General features: G+C 36.0%; 2 protein-coding genes across 5 annotated transcripts in view; one reads left to right on the forward strand and one right to left on the reverse strand.

The window, feature by feature from the left end:
- Positions 1-95: 95 nt before the first annotated feature.
- PIGF (phosphatidylinositol glycan anchor biosynthesis class F) lies at positions 96-22,073 on the forward strand. 4 transcript variants are annotated; one of them, XM_037528118.2, is made up of 6 exons: positions 96-203; positions 1,959-2,207; positions 3,376-3,467; positions 4,701-4,817; positions 12,983-13,091; positions 21,756-22,073. In XM_037528118.2, exons 2-6 carry the CDS (start codon positions 1,980-1,982, stop codon positions 21,867-21,869), a joined length of 660 nt encoding a protein of 219 aa, XP_037384015.1. In that variant the 5' UTR covers positions 96-203; positions 1,959-1,979; the 3' UTR covers positions 21,870-22,073. The 4 variants fall into 4 exon arrangements, with proteins under 4 accessions (XP_037384015.1, XP_037384016.2, XP_037384013.2 ...); XM_037528119.2 differs by lacking the exons at positions 96-203; positions 21,756-22,073 and adding exons at positions 316-688; positions 9,601-9,682 and having other exon boundaries at positions 12,983-13,018; XM_037528116.2 differs by lacking the exon at positions 96-203 and adding an exon at positions 318-688.
- The window catches only part of RHOQ (ras homolog family member Q), a 31,408-nt gene continuing 27,676 nt past the window's right edge, over positions 20,244-23,975 (reverse strand). Inside the window, exon 5 of the mRNA XM_037528120.1 lies at positions 20,244-22,416. Coding sequence (XP_037384017.1) covers positions 22,261-22,416 — 156 coding nt within the window. The 3' untranslated portion in view covers positions 20,244-22,260. The remainder of the gene's footprint in view (positions 22,417-23,975) is intronic.

A 23,975-nucleotide genomic window follows, 5' to 3' on the forward strand; every position in this document is an offset into this window, starting at 1 on the left:
CACCTGGGAAGCGGCGGGAGGAATAAATACAACGGGGAAGGCGGGGCTTCTTCCTTTGCCCGCCCCCTCACCTCTACGATTGGCTGCAAGGCCTTGAGGCTCCTCCCCCTCGGCCCGCGCCTGCGCGAGGATCAGGGCGGCGAGTCGCACCTGATGGTGGGAGGTGGTACCCCTCCCTTCCGTTCCGCGGGCGGGAGAGTTAGGTAAGCCCAGCGGAGCCCCCGAGCGCTCGCCTCCGAGGGGAACAACCACCAGGGGCCGCGAGGTTCTGTGACCCCGGCCCGCCCGCGCCCGCCGGCCGCGCGAGCGCCTGCCTTCCGGCGTGACCCAAGGGCTGCCCTGATGGACCCAGCCTCTCGCGGCTCGGACTCTCTGAGTCTGCCCTCCCCTCTGTCCTGGCCTGCGCACCTGTGCGCTTTGATCATACCTCTCAGCTCGCTGCTTACGTTCTCGCTGGCTGCGGCTTGGGCAAATCTCGAGCAACCCAGTTTGGGCTTGGGTTGCCGATCAAGGTCCCACAGTTCCCCGAAGGCGCCTGTGGGAGCCGCCCCGAAGGGTCTTCTCTCCCACTGCAATGCCAGTGGCTCTGGGCCAGGTCAGACGACGAACACCTGGGCGGTGGCCAAGGAAGGGGCACTTGACGGGCAACCTCGTGGGCATGCCAGGGCCTAACAGTCCCTGTTTCTCAGTAAGGGCAAACACCTGACCTCTCTCTCTCTCTCTCTCTCTCTCTCTCTCTCTCTCTCTCTCTCTCTCTCTCTCTCTCGTTCATTCATTTGTTCAGCCAACATTTGGGTGCTGCTCCCTGTATCAGATCCAGATCTGCTCGCATCAGTTGGGGTTCTGAGGGTGGTCCAGAAAAATGTAGGAAGGGGTGTCTGTTGAGAATGAATTCACTGCCTCACTACCCTGAGGGGAGCGAGGATATCCTCAGTCCACTGAGGATAGGACCCGTGAAAAACATTTCATTTCTCCCTTCCTGACATTCATTCTCTTCTCAACCCCTAGTGCATACTTTTATATCCCAGAGCCTAGAAATAGGAGTAATTTTTGCATTTGGGAGTTTGGAACCTTGGACTTGCCCTAACCTGTTTCCTTATCAGTAACGTATTTGCCTTTGAAAATTACAGCGTGAATTAAATGAGAGCTATTAGGATAAGGCCTAGTTGGATGTCTGCTCTGAACATGTATATAACATTTTTTTTTTTTCTGGATTAGCCACCACAGTAATGTGGAGTATTACTTTAAAATAATAAGGTTCTTAATATTTGTCAATGATATGTGTGTAAGTTTTCTGTTAGGTAGTTATATATTATATATGTATACATACATATCAGTATTTTATAGAGAGAGAAAGGAAATTTTTCTCTCCTATTCATCCTCTACTTTTGATTGGAATCTAGCACCTATAATAAACATTGTCATTTTAGTATTTTTGGAACGCTGAAATCCCTTAGTTTAGCATAATGTTTTTTGAATTCCCTTGAGTATACGGGTTGCCATATAAATACTCCAGTATGCCTTGGTGTCACTTGGCATTTGCTAGGAGATGTGATCTATTGTAATATTAGCCACACACTGTTAAAAACATCTGCAATTTAATTAGAATGTAAAGGTTATGTTTCCGACAATGTTTTTGCCTTTGTGATTGTGGCAAAAATAAAAAAAAAAAAGAAAAGAAAATCACTTACTTGGTCCTAGCACATCACCTTTTTGTAGAAAAGAGTCAAAAATGTTTAAGAAATGAGTAGATTTGTTCTCTTTGGGCTCAGAGCTTTTTGTACCTTATTAGTCTACATGTACATTTACAAATGTGCGTCTTCCTATATTCTGAAACAAATTTGTTATTGTCCATAGAAAACTGACTTTGGTTCATGGCTTAGGCATGGGAGCAATTAGGACAATGGAAAAAGTCATTATTGCATATGCTTTTCTTTTCTTAATTTGTTTTTCATTAGATAGCCACTCAAGAAAACATCATGAAAGATACTGATATCAAGAGACTACTGTATACCCATCTTTTATGCATATTTTCAATTATCCTAAGCATCTTCATTCCGTCATTCTTCTTGGAGAACTTCTCAATATTGGAAACACACTTGACATGGTTGTGCATCTGTTCTGTTTTTGTAACTGCCATCAATCTAGTTTTATATTTAGTAGTGAAACCAAATGCATCCTCTAAAAGAAGTTCATTATCGTACAAGGTAAGGCTTATTTCTTGATAACTGATTTTAAAATGAAGACAGTATTTCTTTTAATAGAAGAATGATTAGTCGAGTATTCTTTGATTTATTTACAGTCAGTAAAAAGAACCAATTTTTATTTTTTCAAATCAGTAGCCTCTTGCTGGAATGCTGCCCACAATGTTAGATAGATCCTTGCTGTGCATTAATTGTGGAATTAGGATATCTTCAGTGGATAGAGCATTGTTTCTCTATATAATCATGTTTTATATCACCATCACAGATAAAGACATGGAGCAATAGTATCTTTGAAAATTACTTTATAAGACATTTCAGTTGTTTCATTTATTTTTTGCATTTGTGACAGGTGCTTTATGGATTTCTTCAGAAATTCAAAGCAAGTCTCTGGTAGCTCTTATTTAATTGTGGCTTTCCTTGACTAAACAGAAATTAAAGTTTTCAGATATTTGAATCTATTTCTGTAATGTTATAGTGTTACACTTAACTATTATTTTAAATCAATAAGCCCTCATTAACATTTTTCAGTACTGTGTTTTGCTCTCTACTAGTTCATTTAGAACTTGACCACTGCCCTATGATTAAAAGGCTCAATGTGTTTTTATAATTAGGTCTCAAACTGATGATTTAAGATCAGGTAGGTTCCTTAATGGTGTATATACATGTAGGCTTTTTTCATATGGATCATGCAACATGAATGTGATTTGAGGAATTATTTGGTATTGTGCGTTTTTTGGTGCACTTCTCTTAGTTTTGTTTGTAAATGAAAAATTTATTGTACTCATTGTTTTCTGTAAAAATTTCATGTATCATCACACAGTAAGGACTATTTTTTTATCCTAGCACTATCATTGGTAAATATTTCACAAATACTGATTAATGACATAGGTGAATACATTCAATAGAAACAGAAATACTTTCTGACTCTAGTGTTTAGTGTGTGGAATTTGGGGCCTGATATTTGCCTTTCAGTCTTTTCTTATAGGGCTGTATTGAGGGCTGTGCATCTGACCGCACAGGACATGTGATCTGACCTCAGGATACGTAAATCCAAAGAGCGGTTCAACTGCATCATACATAATGGAAATAAGTTGTATTTGTAGATAAAATCAAAGCATTTGCTGCTCTTTAGATGTTCTCTTGAGTCTTTGAATTATTCATTTCTTTTTAGGTAACCAGGTTTTTGAAGTGCTGTATCTACTTCCTTTTGTCTTGTTTCATCTTTCATGTAATTTTTGTTCTATATGGAGCACCACTAATAGAGTAAGTCTGGAATGTTTACCTTAAAGCAATTGTATTTTAAAACACTTACTTTCTAAATGAAGTTCTAATTCTGTTGGTGATTAGAGAAAAACCAGTATGTGTTTTATTAATGGACCATGGAAAGATACTGACATCATTACTTTTCCTTAGCATCGTTACTCTTTTAGAAAACGGTGGAATAACTTACTTGTATTGCCAAACCTTCCTACCAGTTTGCACTTGGGAGGGAGAGAGGAGGTAGTTGCAAAACTGAACTATAACAATAAATATATGGCCCTTAGAACCTCTGTGGAAACTTACTATGAGATATCTATATATGTGTGTGTGTGTGTGTGTGTGTGTGTGTGTTCATACAGATGTATATATACATAACTAGTATGTCAATTCTTACGCTAACTTTAGTTATAATTAGGATATCATTTCAGTATATTCTGAAGGGCTTGAGTTTGTTTTCTTAAGAAATGTCAATAGATTCCTATATTTAATAACTTAATAGCTAATGTTTATAGTTTAAAATTAATTTTTAATTCAATGCTTTCAAAACTGACTAATTTTAAATGAGTGAAAATTAAATCCTTGAATATTTCTTATAAAATGTTCATGATAGTTTGGGAAATTAAGTTTAGCAGTGATTAATGATCTTGGTAAAGTAAGTGATTTTATATGTATATATAAAATACACACGTATACAGTTAAAATACATATTGATGCATATTGATACACACACACACACACACACACACACTAAACTAATAGGTTATCCTTTTCCAGAGAGAGGGAAGATAAGACTTTGTAATCCACTTGAGAGTAGAATGAATGTCTGGAGCTGAGGTTCTACCACCAGTAGCATTAGCATTTTATTAAAATGCAAATCCTCAGGCCTCAGTTAGAAACTCTAGGGGAGGGAACCCCTCCCAAACTTTAGTTTCTCCAACTCTCAAAATGGTTCTGATATAAATTGAGTTGAGCCAATGGTTGTAGGTAAAATTCTAGAGACTGTTGAGGAAGAAAGTTAACTTTCTAGAAATGGTCAGGGTATTTAACACTTCTGAAGTGTATCATTAAAACTAAATATTTGCTAGACTGCTTTTCATAGTTTGCATTTCAGTAGTAAATTTATAGTCATCATTTTTGTTACTTTCAAAGTAAATTATAAAAAATATTTTTATGTTGACAAAGATTATGTGTTTGTACATGTGCCTTTTAAAAATTAATAAAGTTCTTTTTTTCTAGGTTGGTTTTGGAAACATTTTTATTTGCAGTTGTTCTGTCTACTTTTACTACTGTACCTTGTTTGTGTTTGTTGGGACCAAATATCAAGGCGTGGCTAAGAGTTTTCAGTAGAAATGGGTAAGTTTTAATTTTTTTAATTGAATTTTTAGTGATTTTTTAAAAATTAAATTTTAAAAAACGCAATAGAATATTCACAGAACTTGTCAATTGTTCTATGAGTGTTTCTCAGCAATGTGTGTTTCTTAGAGATGTCGCAAGTCCCACTTTCAGTTGAGGACACTGGGACAGGGAAGAGGAACCCAAGTAGGCAGAACTATAGGCCCTTCCCTCCACTTTAGCAAGATCAGCTCTGCTTTTTATCTGTATGGTGAAAGAATTCCACTTGGTCTTTTGTTTTTGAAAGAAAGTTTTGTTACCAAAAGAGAGCTCTGAAAACCACTCCTCAAGGATCATTTGTCACTGTGATAAAATTGCTGCAGATAAAATTGCCTCCATAACATCTTATAATGTATGATCGGGGTCTATAATCTGAAAATGTTTAGTGTAACAACCATAATTTCTTATTTAGCCTCTTTTGTGGTAAGACATCAAATACAGATTTTACAGGATTTTATTTCCTTAGCAGCCATGTGATTTTTAGCATAGTTAAATTTTTTTTTAAGATTTATTTATTTATGCATACAGGAACTGGGATAGATGCCAGAGGGGTGGGGGCAGGAGGGTGAGAGGATTCACCAGAGACAGAGTGGGGAACAGAAAAGGCAGACTGACTGAAATACACTGCTGAGGGGAGCAGCGGGCGAGACAGGAGAGAGAAGACAGTCTGCTGGGCCACGTGGGTAGGTCTGCTGAGCCATGTGGGTAGCTTCCAGGCCAGCCAGGGGATTGAACTTGTGCTGCAGTGGCTGTGGATAGCTTCACAGTGCTGTGCTTAACCCCTTCTGCCACCAGGGAGGCCCTCCTTTGCTCATTTCTTAATTGAGCTATTTGTCCTTTTAACATTAAGTGGGAACAGTTCTTTATATATTCTAGGGTCAGGTCAGATAAGGGGAAAGTCCCTTATCAGATACATGATCTGTGAATATTTTCTCCTTTTTTGTGGATTATCTTTCATTTCCTTGATAATGTTCTTTTAAGCACAAGAGATTTTAATTTTGGTAAAATCCAATTTTGTTGTTGTTGTTTGTGCTTTTAGGGTGATATCTAAGAATCCAATGCCAAATCCATTAAGAGTTAGTTAATTCATCTAAGTTAGTTAGTTCATGGTTATGAAGAGTTAGCTCATCTAAGAGTTTTATATTTTTAGCTCTTAACGTTTGGTCATCAACCCATTTTTATTAGTTTTTATAGGTGTTTGGTAAAGACCCAACTTCATTGTTCCACATGTGGCAAAACATGTACCCAGTACCATTTGTTGAAAGGTTATTTACCCCCTTTGAGTGATTTTGTCACCCTGCATGTGATCTTAAATACATTATTTTATTTTTGTGCTCTTCATTCTTAGTCCATTCACCTATATGGATATCCGTTACCTTTTCTCCTAGCTGCTTTTTTCCTTTCTTCTAGCTTTCTCTTAGTCCTACCCTGTCTTGATTAGCTGGTAGATGTTTGAGGGGTGGGCATGTTTTATGTATTTATATGCTGCTCAGTGCAACTGGGTACAGTTTTTTGTGTGTTTACTTAGTGTTTCTAGACTATATTGCTCATCTTGTTCCCTAAAATAGCAATCAAATTAGAACAAATTTGAGTATTGAAAATAAGCTTTGGACTTTATATATATAAATTCCTAGAATTTTTAAAAAGTAAAAAATGTCAAACATAATAAGAGAAACTAGAGTTTGTCATGGTAACTTACCATAAATTTAATATGTATATATTTTCTGAACCTGTCTTGACCCTATTTCTACTTTTAACCTATGTTTGTAGTAACATCTATTTTCTCTTGGGTTAAAAAAGTTATTACAAAATTTACCTTTTGAATCTTCTGAGATTTGTAGAATAAATCTGTCACCTTATTTTCATACCATATCATTTTTTGTCCCTTCTCAGAAGGTTCTATAATATAAGTAAAACTAAAAAATCATAGGATGGGAAAAAACCAATTTCCAGCTAACAGACTGATAAAAATACATAAATTGATAATACATAATGAAAAGAGTTTGGGGAAGTAAATGCCAGTAAGAATGTAAATTGGTTCTAACTCTATGATGAGGTTTGTTATTATCATAAAATTACAAATACTCATTTTTGACCTAGCAATCCCTCCTATGGGATTTCATTCCATAGACATATTTGTACACGATAGGCTGACTGTATAAGATTACTCATTACAACTTTAAAAATAGCCTAAATATTCTTTAACAAGGAATGGATTAAGTTAAATTTAATCCACAACATGGAATACTATACAATCTCTTAAAAAAAAAAAAAAACGAAAACAAAACCCTACCAACTCTTTATGCTGTTAAGTAGAATAAAGCAAGGTGTAAAAATGTGTAGGGTGTTACAATTTTTTTTTAAAGATTTATTTATTTATTTATACAAGTACTGGGTACAGTCAGAAGCATGGGAGGGTGAAAGGATTCACCAGAGCCAAGGGGAGAGCAGAGCAGGCAGACTGACGAAGTACACTGCTGAGGCGAGCAGCGGGCGGCAGGAGAGGTCTGCGCACCATGTGGGACCCTCACCTGGTGGCCAGGGATATAACTGGCGCTGCAGAGGCTGCGGGCAGCTTCGCAACCCAGCACTCAACTGCTGAGCCACCAGGGAGGCCCCGGGTGTTACAATTTATGTAAAGAGTTGGCAGGAGAGAAGAGATTTACCCAAATATCTTTGGGAGGATACATAGAAACTGATAAAGCATTGGTTGTGAGAGGAGCTATGAGAAGCTAGGAGAAAAGGTAAGAAAACGTTCCACTTTGCTATCCCCTTTGGTATCTTTTGAAACTTGAACCTTTTTAATATATTGCTTACCTAAAATGAAAAATTTCAATGAGTTAGATTTTGCTAATAATTTATTTTTGATTATTGAGAATTAGACCTGTATCAAGAAGCTGTTAGATTTTCAGATACCACCTAAACTTCAGTAGACTGCAAAAATATCCTTCTAAAATTTCTAATGTACAGCAAGAGAACAGTTCAGTTGCTAAAAATAATCAACTTATACTATAAACATTTTATTTACCTTCACATAGGGCATGGCAGGAATACATTATGCAAAAACTACATTAATAACTTAGGTATTTTTCGTGTATATTTTAGCATTTAATTCTCACAGCAATCTGGTGATGTACCTCTGTTTTCACCATTTTCTATATGAAGATATTGGCAAGCAGACAGGTTAAATTATATGCCCAGGTCCTATAACAGTAAGAGGTAGAACTGGGACTTAAATTCAGATTACCTGTTGATATAGAGGTTGGGTCCTAAAAGGGCAGTTGTCCCCAATGCCTGCAGTGACACCTACAATTAAATTACACTACTCATGTACAGTGAACATTCAGTCAGCTATTTAGTGTTTCACTTTATTGTCGTTTTAAAAATAGCTTTATTGAGATATAACTACATACCATGAAATTTATCCATTTGAAGTGTGCAATTCAGTGGTTTTTAATATACAGTTTTATAGCCATCATGACAATTTAATTTTAGAACATATTATCACTCTCCAAAAAAACTACCATCCGTCATCCTTCATTCCCATCCTCCTTTACCATTCACACCCCAGCCCAGGCAACCAGCAATATACCCTGTTTTTGTATAGTTCATATGTAGTGTTTTAAGTGGAATGAGAAATGAAGAATCACTAGATATTTGAAGAACACCTCTAAAGTGAAATTCTTAAAATAAAAACAACACAAAGAAAACAACACAAAGACCACCAAAAGATAACTTTCAAAAGCATCTTTCTTACATCCATCAAACATGAACAAGAAGCAATCAAAATGAAAATTCAGAGAAAAAGAAAGTTCTTGGGAATTAAAAATGTGATAGAAAAATTCAACAGAAGTAGAGACAAAGTTGAAAAGATCAGTCAAAAGGTAAAGATAAGGAAAATGAGTTAAATATAAGAAAATTAAGATTAATTCAAAATAATATTCTGAGCAGAAAAAGCAAGTTTTAAAATAAAACTTCAAGAACTAAAAGACCTGAGATTCTAGATTAAGAAGATTCATCTTTTTTCAGCAAAATGAATGAAAAAACACCCACTCTAAGATCCATTATTGTGAACTTTTAGATAACTTAAAGGAATGACTAAAGCTCCCAGAGGCAGGTGGGAGAAAGTGTTACCTACAGAGGACTGGGTGCCAGAATAGCACTGCCAGGCTTAGGAAAAAATGGAACAATGACTTCAAAATTCTGAGGCAAAATGATTTGTGATAAATATTTTCACGGTCATCATAATGTTGATACTGTGCTGCTGTTTCAGCCTAGAGTAGATGTTACCATTGAAGAGGCAATGATGTATGTGGGGACAAGAGGCTTGTGGGTGAAGAGTGCTACTGTATGTTTCCATTTATGCAGTATACAAAATAGGTAAATCTGTTCTTCCATTGTAGGAAGCAAAAAGTAATGAAATCTTGAAAAATCTATACAGAACATGTTCTCTCAAATTTGTGGTACAGTGAAGAGTTGAAGGTGGCTGCTTCAGGGGCAGAAATGAGTGGGGAGGAATGGGGGGGAGGGATTCTTAGTCTAGTTGTAATATTTGACATTAAAGGATTTTATATATTTTGATATATGTAGTTAATTTAAAACCGGCTACAGACTTCTGTTTTTTAAGACTAGGTCTTAGTTCCATTTTTTTCTATATTTTTTATATTAATATCATAAATACTTTCGGATACATCAAACAGACATTTCAATGTTTGTACTTTTTTATTTTAAAAATTTAAAATAGTCACAAGTGTGCTGTAACAATGAAAAATGTGAAGACATGGATCTTGCCCCTTTGCCCAAGATATTTGGAGCTTAGAGGTTAGGTAAGCTATGTACATAAATCTTATTAAAACATAGTTCTGATATTGTTGACTTGATCTAAAACATTCAGTGACTCCTTCAGCTTAACTTTTAAGGCTTTTCTAAAATCTTAACTAAATTTTACCATAATGAGCTATCACTTCATACTTACTAAGATTGCTATAATCAATAGTAAAGGTGGTAGTGAGGATGTGAAAAAATTGGACTCCTCATACACTGGGAATACAGTGGGGGTATAAAAAGTTAAACTGCTTTTAAAAACAGTTTCTCAAGGTTAAACATAGTTATCATATGACCCAGCAATTCTATTCCTAATATATCCCCAAGAAAATGAGAACATATATTCATACAAAACTTGTACACTGATGTTTATAATAGCATTAGCCAACAGGTACATCAACACAAATGTCCATCAAACTGATGAATGAAGAAAACAAAATGTGGTTATGTCCATACAATATTATGTTTATACAGTTATTGTCCACACAATACTTGCATATCCATACAAGTATTTTTGCTTTGAAAACTTTACACTAAGTGAAAGAAGTCAGTCACAAAAGATTGTATGTTTTCATTTATATATGAAATGTACAAGATAGGCAAATCTGTAAAGAAGGAAGTGTATCAGTGGTTGCCTAGGCTGGGAGAGGAAATAGGGAAAGACTACTAGTGGGTTAAGGGATTCATTTTGGGGTAATGGTTGTACAACTCTGTAATTATATTAAAAAATACTGAATTCGTATTTTTTTAAGGTTTCTTTTTATTTTATTTATACAAGAACCGGGGTACAGGCCAGATATGCGGGAGGGTGAGAGGATTCACCAGAGACAGAGAAGGGAACAGAACAGGCAGACTGACCAAAATACACTGCTGTGGGGAGCAGCGGGCGAGACAGGAGAGGTCTGCCGTGCCATGTGGGTTGCTCCGCAGCCAGCACTGCAGAGGCTGCGAACAGCTTCAGAGTGCTGGGCTCAACCACCTGTGCCACCAGGGAGGCCCCTGAATTAGCATTCTTTGAGTGAGTGAATTGTTTGGTTGAGAAGTACTATGGGGAAAAGTTTTTACTATACTCAGTAAATCTGTTATTTTTTTAAAAATCCTAGCTCTGGCATACTTTTCCATTTTTCATTTCTCATTCTTCTTATTCCACCTCAACCAATTTTATATGAGTTTTGCCTGATATGTAGCTTTCTCCAGTTCTTCAAAATCAGATGCCACTTATCTAGCTGAATTTCTTCCTCTTTCATAAAATGGAAAAAGCAAACTCTTCCTAGCAGAAAGTAGTATGTTTCTAGGCACATCAGTTTATATACAGTTGATCTAAAAAGTTGTTTATTAACTCACACCATTCACAGCAACATAGATGGACCTAGAAGGGAGGGATCATGCTTAGCTAAATAAGCCAGAAAGACAAAAATATCGAATGGTTTCACTTATAGGGGAACCAAGTAAGGGATCAAGAAAAAAAAAAACAATAATAATAATAATAAAGCAATAAAATTAGCAGGCAACCATAAATCAGAGACATTCTGTGAGGGAGGGGGAGGAAAAGTGATCAAAAATGGGAGAGAAGAGCACAATGGACTATGGTGATAGTTCACGGGTGAATTGGTAGTGGGAATTTTAAAGGGAATACACAATGATGTAAAAGATATAAATAAAAATAAATTAAAAAAAGTTGTTTATTAAGTGAAAACTAGATAATTTATCAGCTACATAGAGTAAAATATTACCCTAGAAAGCCCTTTAACTTGCCTGAAGAGGCAATTATGTTCAAACTGCTAGAGTTTTTCTTTTTTTCCTCCAGGATTGGAACATATCTCTCTTATGTTGAATACTAATTGAAGAAATTGACTTGCTAATTAATAGGTATTAGATAATATAAAAAAGAACAATAAAGCCCAGGAAATAATGTAAATTTGTATATATAGTAATTGACTCCAACCTTTTCCCAGTCCCAGTTCTCAGTAGACAACTGAAGCTCTTTCACATGTTGTGGGGGTTGTGGGGGGGTTGGAGGGAGAGAATTATTGAGGAATTGGTTATGAACTGACTTGTCCTTGGGACTTAAATTCACTGTACATTTTTTGTACAGCAGTTGACCTATATATATATGGAAAAAAAATCATCTAACAAAATAAATGTTTACCTCTTTTCACCACACTAATTGGAAGAAACTACTTCTTTCTAGCTCTGTCACTTCATAACTCCACCAAACACTTAAAAAGACATGAATATTTGGGCTTCCCCGGTGGCACAGCGGTTGAGCACTGGGTTGACAAGCTGCCCACAGCCTCTGCAGAGCCAGTTCAATCCCCGGCTGCTCCCTGGCCACCAGAGGAGGGTCCCACATGGTGCGCAGACCTCTTCTGCCACCCGCTGCTCCCCTCAGCAGTGTACTTTAGTCTGCCTACTCTGCTCCCCACTCTGGCTCTGGTGAATTCTCTCACCCTCCCGCGCTTCTGACTGTACCCAGTGCTTGTATAAATAAATAAAAATAAATCTTTAAAAAAAAAAAAAGACATGAATATTTGAAACCTACTGGTGGGGTTTTACTTTACTGTAGCCAGACTCATGATCCATGATGAGACTAAATGGGCACATGATAAGGGACAGGTTGACATTAAGACCTACTAAGAGAATGGCAGAATACGTCACTCCACCTTTACACTCTATGATATGCACTTAAATAGCAATGGTAGGCAAAATCACTGGGTGTTTTGAAATTTTTTTTTCATTCTCTATCCCTTCCCTATCAAATAGAGTTGATTTGTATAAATAAAATGTGCCATAAAAAGATAAGTTGAATAAATGATGCTACCACCATATAACAGAGGACTAGTAAAGCTATTGACAAACTTTGAAACAAGAAAAACTGGGTTTATAATATGATGCATTTGAATTTTGTTTTGACAGATATATGCATATATATGCAAAAGTACCTAGAACCTTCTTAACAAAATTGTTTTATGTGTATATGCACACATAAAATATTTCTGGATGGATATGTAGTAAGTTGTTACTAGCAGGTACTTTTAGAGAAAGGAACTGGAGTTGATAAGGGTGGGGGAAGACTGTTTTCTTTTATACTGTTTGACTTTGATTATATGGGTATATTACCTTTCCAACTAAGAAGCACCTTACCCATTGATTGTTAGTAGTTCATGGTAATATATGTCAATTTGAGATGCTTATTTGAAATGAACAGAAAATATAGGTATAGTGTTCATTTGTGCTACTAGTTGTTTGATTCTCTAGCAGTTAAGTATAAGACACCAATGATTTACATGTTTGTTTTACAGTGTTACATCCATTTGGGAAAATAGTCTCCAGATCACTACAATTTCTAGTTTTATAGGATCGTGGCTTGGAGCCTTTCCTATTCCACTCGACTGGGAAAGACCATGGCAGGTTGGTTTCAGCTACTCAAAACAATAAAATAAATGTTTGTACAAAATATGTGTGTAGTATACACACACACACACATACACACATGTTCTGTGTAAATATATTACCCAGGACTGAATTTTAGCTATTTGATAACAATAATTTAGATTCAGGTACAGATTTAATATGCTCTAAGTATTGTACAGAATAGGTAATTATGAGCTTTTCAGCTGGAAAATGCCTTTATTCTTTGCTTTATCAAAAATGGGTTAGTATTTCATGTCATAATAAAGGTTAATGGGAGATTAAGAAATGTTGTTGGGTATTCTGAGTAAAGGAAATTGGCCATGAAAATTTTAAATGCACATGTTTTATTAATAGGTAGATAGAGAACATGGCAATTAAGAGTGCTGGCATCAGATTACTGGGCTCTGCTATTTGCTAGTAGGGAATAAATGAAATAATCCTTCTAAAGTACTTAGTTCAGCACCTTACATGTAGTTACTACTTAATTGATGTTACAGACATTTGTGACCTAAAAAAAAGAAATAGTTTAATATCTTTAGCATTAAAAATGCAAATTTCATTGGTTTTCAATTGTCATAGCGTTGTTTGTTTTGTTCAGCAATCTTTTAGTTGCTAGAGTAGATCATTCATTCATCTTTGTGATTTTTTGGTATTTACATGTTCAGGGTATTTGGATTTCACTTTTTTTTTTTTCCTGCCTGTCATTTCGAGGGCAATAAATAGAAAATTATTGAACCTGTGTAGGTCACTCTATATATGTTGAACGATAGGGCTTGGGACTGTCATACCAGTACATTAACCTTGACAACTGTAGGGCAAGCTAGGTTTCATCCCCATTTTTACAAAAAGTCAAAGTGTGGGGAGGAGGTCAACATATTTGCTTGAATTGCTTGGCTCATATGAGGAAGACAGTGTCCAAACCAGCACCTCTCGACACCAACTATCTCTTCATTGCTGAAAACACTAAACACAGATTTTCTCTTTTTTAAAAAAATGACCAGACCTTAGCTCTCTTTGGAAAACCTTGAGTAGTTATTTTACTACATTTCTTCCCCCACATAAGAATTTTATTTAAATGCCATAACCCCTCTGGTGGAGAACATATTTTGTGCCATAAAGTGTACTACATTTGTAGAAGAGTTTTAGAAGCCAATATGCAATGTTTTTGTGCCTAGGAAACCCTCACTTCACCTGACTATCTCCTAAACTAAACCAGATAATGAAATCTCTTCCAAACCTACTTATTGCATATAAAGTTAAAAAGCAAGATTGTAATTGTCTAAAATAAGATTTTTTAAGACATTTGTACTTATTCTCCTCAGATACCAGATAAATGAAGTATTAATTTCCTTTTTTGTTTTCTCTAGTTTTATAGAGTTAAAATTTCCATATTTGTGATACATATTTACTTCTAAAGTCACAGCTGCCACAAAGAATTTTTTCATAAATTAAAACTAGAGAGATGTATTATAACTAAATAAATTACTACAAATGTTAGAGTGAAGGATAAAATTAAAATTATGTATTTAATTAATTGAAGAGTTGCATGATTTTTCATTAACTGGCATTTCTGTATACATAGTGTTTTAAACCCAAATAAAATACTGATTTATATGAACACAATTTATATTTCAAGCATGGGGGGGTGGGGGAAAACTGTAGTATTTAACTGACAAAAAGTGGTTTGGATTTAAAATGGGGGTTCATTAGGGCCTCCCTGGTGGCACAGTGGTTGAGCGCTGGGTTGCGAAGCTGGCCGCAGCCTCTGCAGCGCAGGTTCAATCCCCGGCTGCCCCGGCCACCAGAGAAGGGTCCCACGTGGTGCGCAGACCTCTCCTCCTGCCCGCTGCTCCCCTCAGCAGTGTATTTTGGTCCTTCTGCCTGCTCTGCTCCCCACTCTGGCTCTGGTGAATTCTCTCACCTTCCCGTACTTCTGACTGTACCCAGTGCTTGTATAAATAAATAAAAATTAAAAAAAAAAAAACCTGCTTTAAAAAAAAAATGGGGGTTCATTAGGGTAATCACGTTGATAATACTGTGCTGGCTGGATTTTCATGTGAGAGAACAGTGCTGGCCAAGTTGACTCATTTCCATGATCTTGGCAGATACCATTTAGCACCACTTTGACAAGAAGTTCCAGACTGGAGACTACACATCTTTCCCCAAATAGCTCTTCCTAAATCTGTGTTCTTAGTCATAGGAGAGTGGTAGAGTATACACAAACCAGTGCAGATTTACGACTAAAGAAATGTATCCAGAATGAGTGGATTCATCAGTACATGTTTTCCTATGTCAAACAACAGCATTTGCTTTAATACATCACTTACAACCAAATTTAGAGGACTATAAATGATCATTTATACCCGGAAGAAACGTCACCGATTTTGAAAGATAAATTCTGTCAGGCAAGTAATTGCATATTTGTGATAAACACAATTAAAAAAAAACTTATTAAAAAGTAGCTTGTAGGGAATGAAGCACTAGCTCCTTGAGTTTTATCTTCCTTTCTTATCCGAAAGAGCCAGTAATCATGATGGTTGTGAATGTGTTTCTAGTTGTTTTGATGTGCCAATAGGTTAGTTTCCCTATATTGGCGTCAGCACTTCTCAAAAAATTGATATTGCAAAACACATTTTTAAGATTTTGTTTTTAAAATTTATCCAAAAGTGGATACTTTAATCTTAGCTTGCACCATAACTGCTTGGTTTATAATAGGGACTTAATGGTTTTGAATGAAGTCGTTTATCCTAGACTCTTAAAAATGTCTACCAGTGTTTGCTTTGAAACCATTATCTCTACTTACTCTGCTTCTTAAGATTTGTGAAAAATGATTCTATCACTTTGCCAGGAATCACCTTTCTATTTCTAAGGTGAGACTCCTTATGATGGGCTATAATGCAGTTTGTTGAATAACTCCTAAGAGTCTTCTCTTGTAAGCTTTATACTTCCCAGATGTTTCGTGTGAAGAATGGCGTGAATTAAAAGATGATTACATTGCAATGGTAAAGGAATAATTCCTACAGCACAGTCTAACATTGCTCACCAATTACTTTATTATTTTTTTAAATAGCAGGTTCTAATTATTACCTAGCAGTATCATTACTTAAGAAATACAACAATGTTAAATTTAGTTTTTTCAGGTTAAAGTACCCTACAAAATGATAGGATGCATTGGCACTTTACAGTTTTCATGACAGATTCCAAACTATTCATTTAATAGGACCACCCCGTATTTTAAGTACAAGAGGTACTATTGTTCCTGTTTTTGCATTTTGGGAAACTGAGGCTCAGATGTTAAGTGACCTGGCCAAGGTTATAGGGCCAGTAAGTGGCTGCACTGACCCCACAGCTCAGCTATTTCTATTGCTGCAAGCTGCTTCCTGGATAAACAAAGTAAAGCCCTCACATAAAATATGGAAATTTTTTTTTAAGTAGCCTAATGTTTTAGTATAATTATTTTTAGACTTTGACTACTTTAAACTAATTTTATAAGCAGTCACCATTATCTAATTTCAAATACTTAGTCATTATTTTAGGAAAACTACAGCACCTTCTATTAGTGACATCCAAACTAGCTATTAATGTGGAGTATCAGAAACTTGTGGATATCATTTTCATGAAAATATAAATTTTAACATCTACTTGCACATTAAAGGAACCTAAATAATATTGTGCATATTATACTTAAGCTAGATGTGGTTAGCTGTCTTGAAATCACATAACAGCAAATGCTATCTTACAGCACTGACAATGATCCTTAAAATTCTGAAACTAAGTATAAAGGGTCATTGTATTTCTTTAGCCAACTAGAGCAGTTAATAAAAATATGTGTTAGAATGGAGTGATACAGTGTACTGAGATTTTTAATCAGGAGTTCACAGATGGGCTTCAGTGTCTCTTTCTCTTTCTCTCTCTCTCTCTCTCCCTCTTTCTCCCTTTCTCTCTCTCCTTCTCTCTCCCTCCCTCCCCCTTCCTCCCTCTCTCTCCCCTCTTAATTCCCCCCATAAAAGCACATATAAACAGTGTTAAAATATCTTTAAAGTACTTAAAATTTGAGCAAGATTTTTCTTTTAAATAGGAGCAGCTTTAGAGATGTCATATTTGGGGAAATGATGGTACTCTAAATTGTAGTGCAATCTTACTTCGTAGGTGTCTGTTAGCACATATGATCACCTAAAAGATTACTATCAACCATAGCTCACATGTATTCATCACTTGTACAACACTATGTACCAGATATGGTTAAAGGTACCATATAGTTCATTATCTCATTTAATTAGTACAGCTATCCCAACAGGTGAATTTTAGGATGATTCTCATTTTGCAGAAGAGAAACCAAGGCACAGAAAGGTTAGGTGACTTTCTCAGCATCACGTATTTAATGAATGGCAGAGCCCAGACGCAAATCCAGTCTCATACAAAAATCACTGTCTGTAACTACTATTCTCAACTATTTAGAAATGCTTCGAAAAAAATCAAACACTACATAAATATATACATACCAGTACATTTTTTCTTTCCTAAATGTAGGCAAAGAATTTTGTAGATTGCCTGATTAGAGAGAACACTGGGTCTTTGGATAGAAATAAGTTGTATATCTCTCAAATGTCTTTCATCCAACAACAGTATTGATTTGTTTAGAATCATACAAAACATACCAAACATACCTATATTAGGAATTTCTTGTTTATATCTGAAAGAAAAATAACTTATTGTCAGTACCATCTATCCAGACTATATTAGGCCTTTGTTAATGGTGATTATTTTAAGAGAACACTGGTCTTTTTTGGTTTTAAGTGATGAAAAATACAAAAGGAGTCATTTGATTTAGAGAAAGGATAATAGTACTCTGTGCAAGATACTTTTTCACACAATGTAGCTATTCATTTTTAAAAATAGGTTTCTCTTTTTAACAGTAATCTTAATTTTACCCACTTGTATTATAGTTTGTTATGCAGCAGGATTTTTTCTTGTGGTTATTGTTCAAAAAAATTAAATTTATAAAAAACTGGATGAAAAGATAGTCATTTTGGTGGCAAATACTTGTGGCAAACACTTCTTTTACATGAATATCTTTGTTCTGCATTTTCTATTTTCCATAAACAAAGCAAGATAAGTATATATAGCAATCTCAGATTACCATAATTTGGAGAAATATTTATAGCGATGCAGCTGAATTGTCTGTTCAATAGATGATACAATGGTTTGTTTTTGTTTTTTAATTCTATTTGTGGCATGAATGATGTTAAATAGGAACATATCTGTAGTGAATCAAGGAAATTGTTTCAAATGGAAAACTTTAAGATCTCATTAAGAAAATACGTGATTAAGCTAGGATTGTTTGATGAGTCAATAAAAATTCTGTTGCCATAGTGTAGTTTTAATTTTTTTAAAGCAGTTATGAGGTTAGTAGGAAATTGAGGAAAGATTATTAGTAGGCAACTTCCCTGACTCCCTTCAACTGCTTCAGTTGCCATTCTCCTATCTTGGTCTACAAAAACCAGGAGAGTTGCCTTATGTAAAGACATTCTCTTTAAAAAACATAAAAAGTGTCATAATTAAGGACTATTTATTTCAGGAAAGTCAAATGGGAGACCCTGATCCATCACTAGCAAACAGTCTTCAAAGCAGTCCAACACTTTAATTTGCTAATAGCAATGAGTTCTTGAGACATTCAATAATAGCAAGGATGCCAAGCCTTAATCCCTCATTAGACAAAACGTTTAAACCATCATTTCACTTTTGGCATTCCACTGGAGGAGAAGTATGGTAGCTGTTAAAAGAATGTGTGTGTGAATGTGTCTGTATGTGCTTGGAAATAAAAAGCCATACTGAAATTACAAACGAATTTAAACAGAATTTGGTGACCCAAATTGAAATTTTGCTGGGGTGTGTGAGGGATTGTTTTTCTCCTTACACTTGACAGTGCAGCTTTTTAACAAAGTGCAGGTGCTCACACTTGACCAATGATGAGGAGACTCACAGCAGGAGAAACAGGAAAGAGTGTCATTCCAAATGTTTCCTTAGGGTGTTATAAACTGCTAAGGGAAGAAGTTCACTGCTTTACAGAAATAGTAAACTGCATATTATTTTATTTGTAACCCCATGTGTTAAGGTGGGACACTGTTAAAATAACAAGCACTTAAAAAGCAACATCCAACAAACAGGTAATTTGGTACTTAAAATTAATAATTAAAAGTCAAATGGAAGCAATACCTCAAGTAACTAAGATAATTAATAATAAATACATTAATTCAGATTCTACCTACTAGAAATATAATTCAACATGGGCTAACCTAAAATGTACCTTTAGAGATAGCATAAGGGTATATATTAGCAAATATTAAATAAAATTTCAGAGAGCCCCTAAAATTATTTTTAAGAAATTTAGAAATTATGTGCAGAAAAATTAAGTTTCTTTTCAGTCCATACATGACCTGATATTTAAAGCAGTGTATTTGCATTCACTAGCAAAATTCATGTCAATAAGATATTTTTTAGTATTTTGTTTCACCGACATTTCACTACTTTGAACTAGTTTCAGTAATTCATCTAGAGAATTCCTATTAAAATCTTTTAATGAAGACATGCTTCTGAAAATAAGGCAGTTTTTCTACAATCTGCATATGAATAGAAATCTTTGGTTTTTAGTTAAAGGGTAAGAAGTATTTTGCAAAAGGAAATACTAAAGAACCAAAGCAACAAAAAGGCTCTTAATAAGCAATGGGAAACTCTAAACCCCATCAAGGTCAATAGAGTACCTAAGGCACCTCAGGTTCAGATGATGCAATCATCTTCGCTTAGAGTTCTAGTGATCTATATACATGATTTTTACTATCTTAAGAATGTGAAGCTGTAAAGGTAATGTCCAACAATGATTATGGTGAAGAAGAAGAGAATCAGCTGATAAGTGGGGGAGGTGTTTGATCTGTTCTGCCTCTCATATTTGTAGAGGAGTAAACAAGGCCCAGACAACACAGAGAGGTGACACCAGAGTTTGTGTTACAGAATCCTAGTCCATTCCTCTTAGGGCAAGACAAATTCTAGATTTTAACTTTAATTAGCAAACCAAGTGTGAAGAGTTTCATAGATGTGAATTTGAGAGGGGAAAAAACAAAAACAAAACCAAAACCCATCAAATCCCCAAAGGCAAGTTGGAAATGTATAATACTTTACTGTCTTAATTATTTTTTACCATGTGTTGGACAATTAACTAATATGCTAGTTGGTTTATACAGTTTTTTTCCAATTCTGTCTAAAAATAGCAGACCAAAATTAATTGAAAAGGTTACATAAGATCCCATTTAAGCATACATAAGGCCATGGTACTTTATGTGAACCACCACTTCTTGGGAGAAAGAAGACCCCAGTGTTCACCCCAGAGAGAAACTCCTGTCTGGTTATTCAGTAGACTCTCCACTCGTCAGTGGGGAAGATGATGTGTGTATTTAAAAAAAAACTCTACAAAGCTCACATACAAGACAGTACATCCTAGATTTGTGACTGATATATGATCATTTAAGGCTGTCATTTTCAAGTATAAAAGTTTAGTGTTTCATTACCCAATCTGTGCAATAGACATAGCTGTAGTCATGGAAATTAACAAACTCACCAAAGACATAAAGGTATCATAATTTAGGCAATAGCAACTTTAAATGTAGGAAAGGCAGGGGCGGCAGGGTTGGGGGGGTGGGAATGGATTAGATTATGCTTCTCTGAACTGTGTTAGTTTGTTCACACTGAAACTTTGTCTAATACTATTGTCCATTGCATGGTAGGTGGAATAAGGCAGATCCACAGCAGACCAAACAAAGAAGCTTAATTGTAATTAAGATGGTTCCTGTCTAACACAGTTCTATGGCCTGTTCTCCCAGAGATTACAGTTGGTTCCAGTATACAAAATAAGCTTCACAGATGAACATGAAAATTTTGTCTCCATTTTTTTAAAGCAGACCCTTTCACCTAGGGACCAACTTGCACTCTCATGGATGAAATATCTCAACATCATTTACTTCTGGCTTGATGTAATATTGTTAAATGTAACATTGCTGGAGAAAATGGGTATTTGGAAGCCAGTATTTTAACTTACACTCTGGGTGCCTACATGCGTTGTAGTTCTATCTATACCTTCTACTGTGGTTCCAATATCTATCTGAAAGGTGGCATTTCATTATGGGAGCACTTGCTTTGTTATAAATTCCACGTGGCATGCTTGAATTCTAGGTCTTTTCTCTTTAGCACAATTTAAAAAAAGTTCCTTGTGGTTTGGTCATCATATATACTTGTCATTTCATTAGATACAAGCCAATGTGGAAATTAAAGAAAAATTACCAACTAGTTCAGAGGGCTAAATTGAATCCAGGGTTATGGCGGAGTCTGACCCAAAATTTTAATTTGTAATTTTAGCATGTATCTCATGCAGTCTGGGGAGCATTAAACTAAATCTACAAGAAGCCTTATTACAACAGTTGAATACACATTAACTAAAATGTGTGCATTTTCAGTGTTCATAAAAATGCAGTTATGACCTTATTACACTTTTGGCATTCTTTAAGAAAGCACATGAAGCTTTAATATAGAAATAGTTAGGTTACACTTAACTTGTGCTCAAGTAGTCAGAAAACATTTGTTCCTTTTTGATCTCATACATTCTCTCCTCAGGTATGGCCCATCTCCTGTACGCTTGGAGCGACCTTTGGCTACGTGGCTGGTCTTGTTATTTCACCACTCTGGATATACTGGAATAGAAAGCAACTTACATACAAGAACAATTAATTGGAGCAAAGGGAGAAGATATTTCTTTGTGCGGATTCCATAAAGACTGTGCAGAAATGTGTATGGTCCAAGCCAGGCAGTTCCATTTACAGCACTGTTTTTTTATGTAGTTACATGATGTGATTGTAGCTTTTTTTAAACTATGAAACCCCTGAGAGATTGTACCTTCTAGTTGAAATAAAGTATTTATAATAGATTGTGGCTTCAGATGCTGTTTACTGCTTCTTGGATCTTTAAGAAACATTCTTAATGAACTTTATAGAATTTGGAGGACAGGATTTTGTTTTTCAAGTTTTAAACTGCTTCATTATAAGAGGTCTGGGTATAGCTGTAGCATTTCATATGCTTTCTGAGAAAAAAGGACAGTTTCCTTGGCCACTGTAGATATTTCTCACGTAATCAAACAACAATTTATACATCTTGATCCTATTCTTTTTTTAACTGTGTGTTTCTTTGGAGTTAAAATGGCTATGATAGCCTCATCAAAAACAGTCTTCAATCCCTTCTGGGTTAAAGCTGAACATTCCACATAGCAGCATGCTCCTATCTGGGAAGGAGAAAAAAATTCATAAATATATAATTGATATGACACAAACACACCATCATAAGAAAAGTTATAAAACACAACTATGAAAAAAAATGAAATCATATTCATGATAGATGTTAAAATACAAATTTTCTATGAAAAATTCATCAAATATCTACGTGGGGCCTTCTATATGCCAAGCACTGTTTTAAGTGCTGGGGACTTGTCAAGGAACTGAAGAAAAGAGTAAAGTTCCTGCAATATGATGCTCACATTTATTTAGTTCTACTTGGGCAGGGACACACAAAGGAGGGTCTGTGGAGCAGATGGCAGGCAGTTTGTGTGATGGAGAAAGGTAAAGGGGGATGGGCAGTGCAGAGAGCAGTGGAGGTGGTGGGTGGAAAGTGAAATCTGAGCAGTGAAGAATACCTAAGGGCAGGAATCTCAGGCAGATAGAGGTACAGATGGAGAGTGATGCAGGTGCAAGCTTGGAGCATTCCAGGAACAGGAAAGCAGGACAGTGAGCAGGGGCAAATGGCAATAGATGGGATCATGAGGCAGTCTGCTTTCAAGACTAGTTTCTATTCTGAGGACTCATTCATTCATTCACTGAAAATTTGCTGAGCACTCTTACCAAATGAGAAAGTGAGGAGCAAAATTAAGTGCCTATCCTACTCTCATGAACTTTACATTTTAAAAGAAGACCATGGGCTAAAAAATGCAGAGGTAGAATGTCAGAAGCCAATACGTGGTTTGGAGAAAAATGGGGAATGGAGATAGGGAGAGTAGGGATAAGATCAGGCAAGGTCTCATCAAGAAAATCATTTGAGCAGAACCCCGAAAGGAGTGAAAGATTGAATAATGTCCACACAGGGAAGAATATTCTAGACAGAGGGAACAGCAAAAATACAAAGTTCCTGAGGAAGAAGACAGAAGGATAGCAAGGAGGCCATGTGCCTGGAGTACAGTGAGTTAGGAGGAGAGGTAGCAGGGGTCTGCAAGGCACAGTAAGGACACTGGCCTTCACTTACTCTCAGTGAGCAGGGGAGGCACTGGAGGAATCTTATCAGAGCAGTGATCTGATCGAGCTGTATTTTAAAAGACACTCTGGCTGCATGTTGAGAACGGATTAACATGGGGCACAGCAGAAGAAAGGTTAGAATCTGTTCAGTTAGCCAGACGAGAGATGAAGGGGGCCTGAAGCAGGCTGAGAGAGATGCTAGTAGGAATTTTTGGATTCTGGATATAGAAGGTAAAGCAATATGTTTTGTTGAAGAGTTGGTGGGGTATGGTATGGGAGGCAAAGATCAAATGGGATTTTCAAGGTTTTGATCTGAGATATTCGAAGACAGGCTTGAAGGGTGAGATAAAGAAATTTCTGTTTTAGACATTTCCATGTTGTTTAGTCACCCAGATGAAAGTGTTGAGTGAGCAGTTGGATAAGGACATCAAGAGTTCAGCAAAGAGAAATTTGGGAAACTTTATCAGGTCATTCAAACCACAAGATTGATGGAAGGAAGCTTGCCTAGGTGTGGGAATGAGTATGGAAAAAGAAGAAACATATCCAAGAAGCTGAGTAC

This window comes from Talpa occidentalis, unplaced genomic scaffold (assembly GCF_014898055.3).
Source record: "Talpa occidentalis isolate TD23 unplaced genomic scaffold, MPIMG_talOcc4v2.1 talOcc4.5, whole genome shotgun sequence".
NCBI lineage: Eukaryota > Metazoa > Chordata > Mammalia > Eulipotyphla > Talpidae > Talpa > Talpa occidentalis.

Coding starts and splice junctions, on each gene's coding strand:
- PIGF (XM_037528116.2), top strand. CDS start 575: ATGCCAGTGGCTCTGGGCCAGGTCAGACGACGAACACCTGGGCGGTGG. Junction 4,818..12,982: donor AGAGTTTTCAGTAGAAATGG/GTAAGTTTTAAT, acceptor TTTGTTTTACAG/TGTTACATCCATTTGGGAAA. Junction 13,092..21,755: donor ACTGGGAAAGACCATGGCAG/GTTGGTTTCAGC, acceptor TTCTCTCCTCAG/GTATGGCCCATCTCCTGTAC.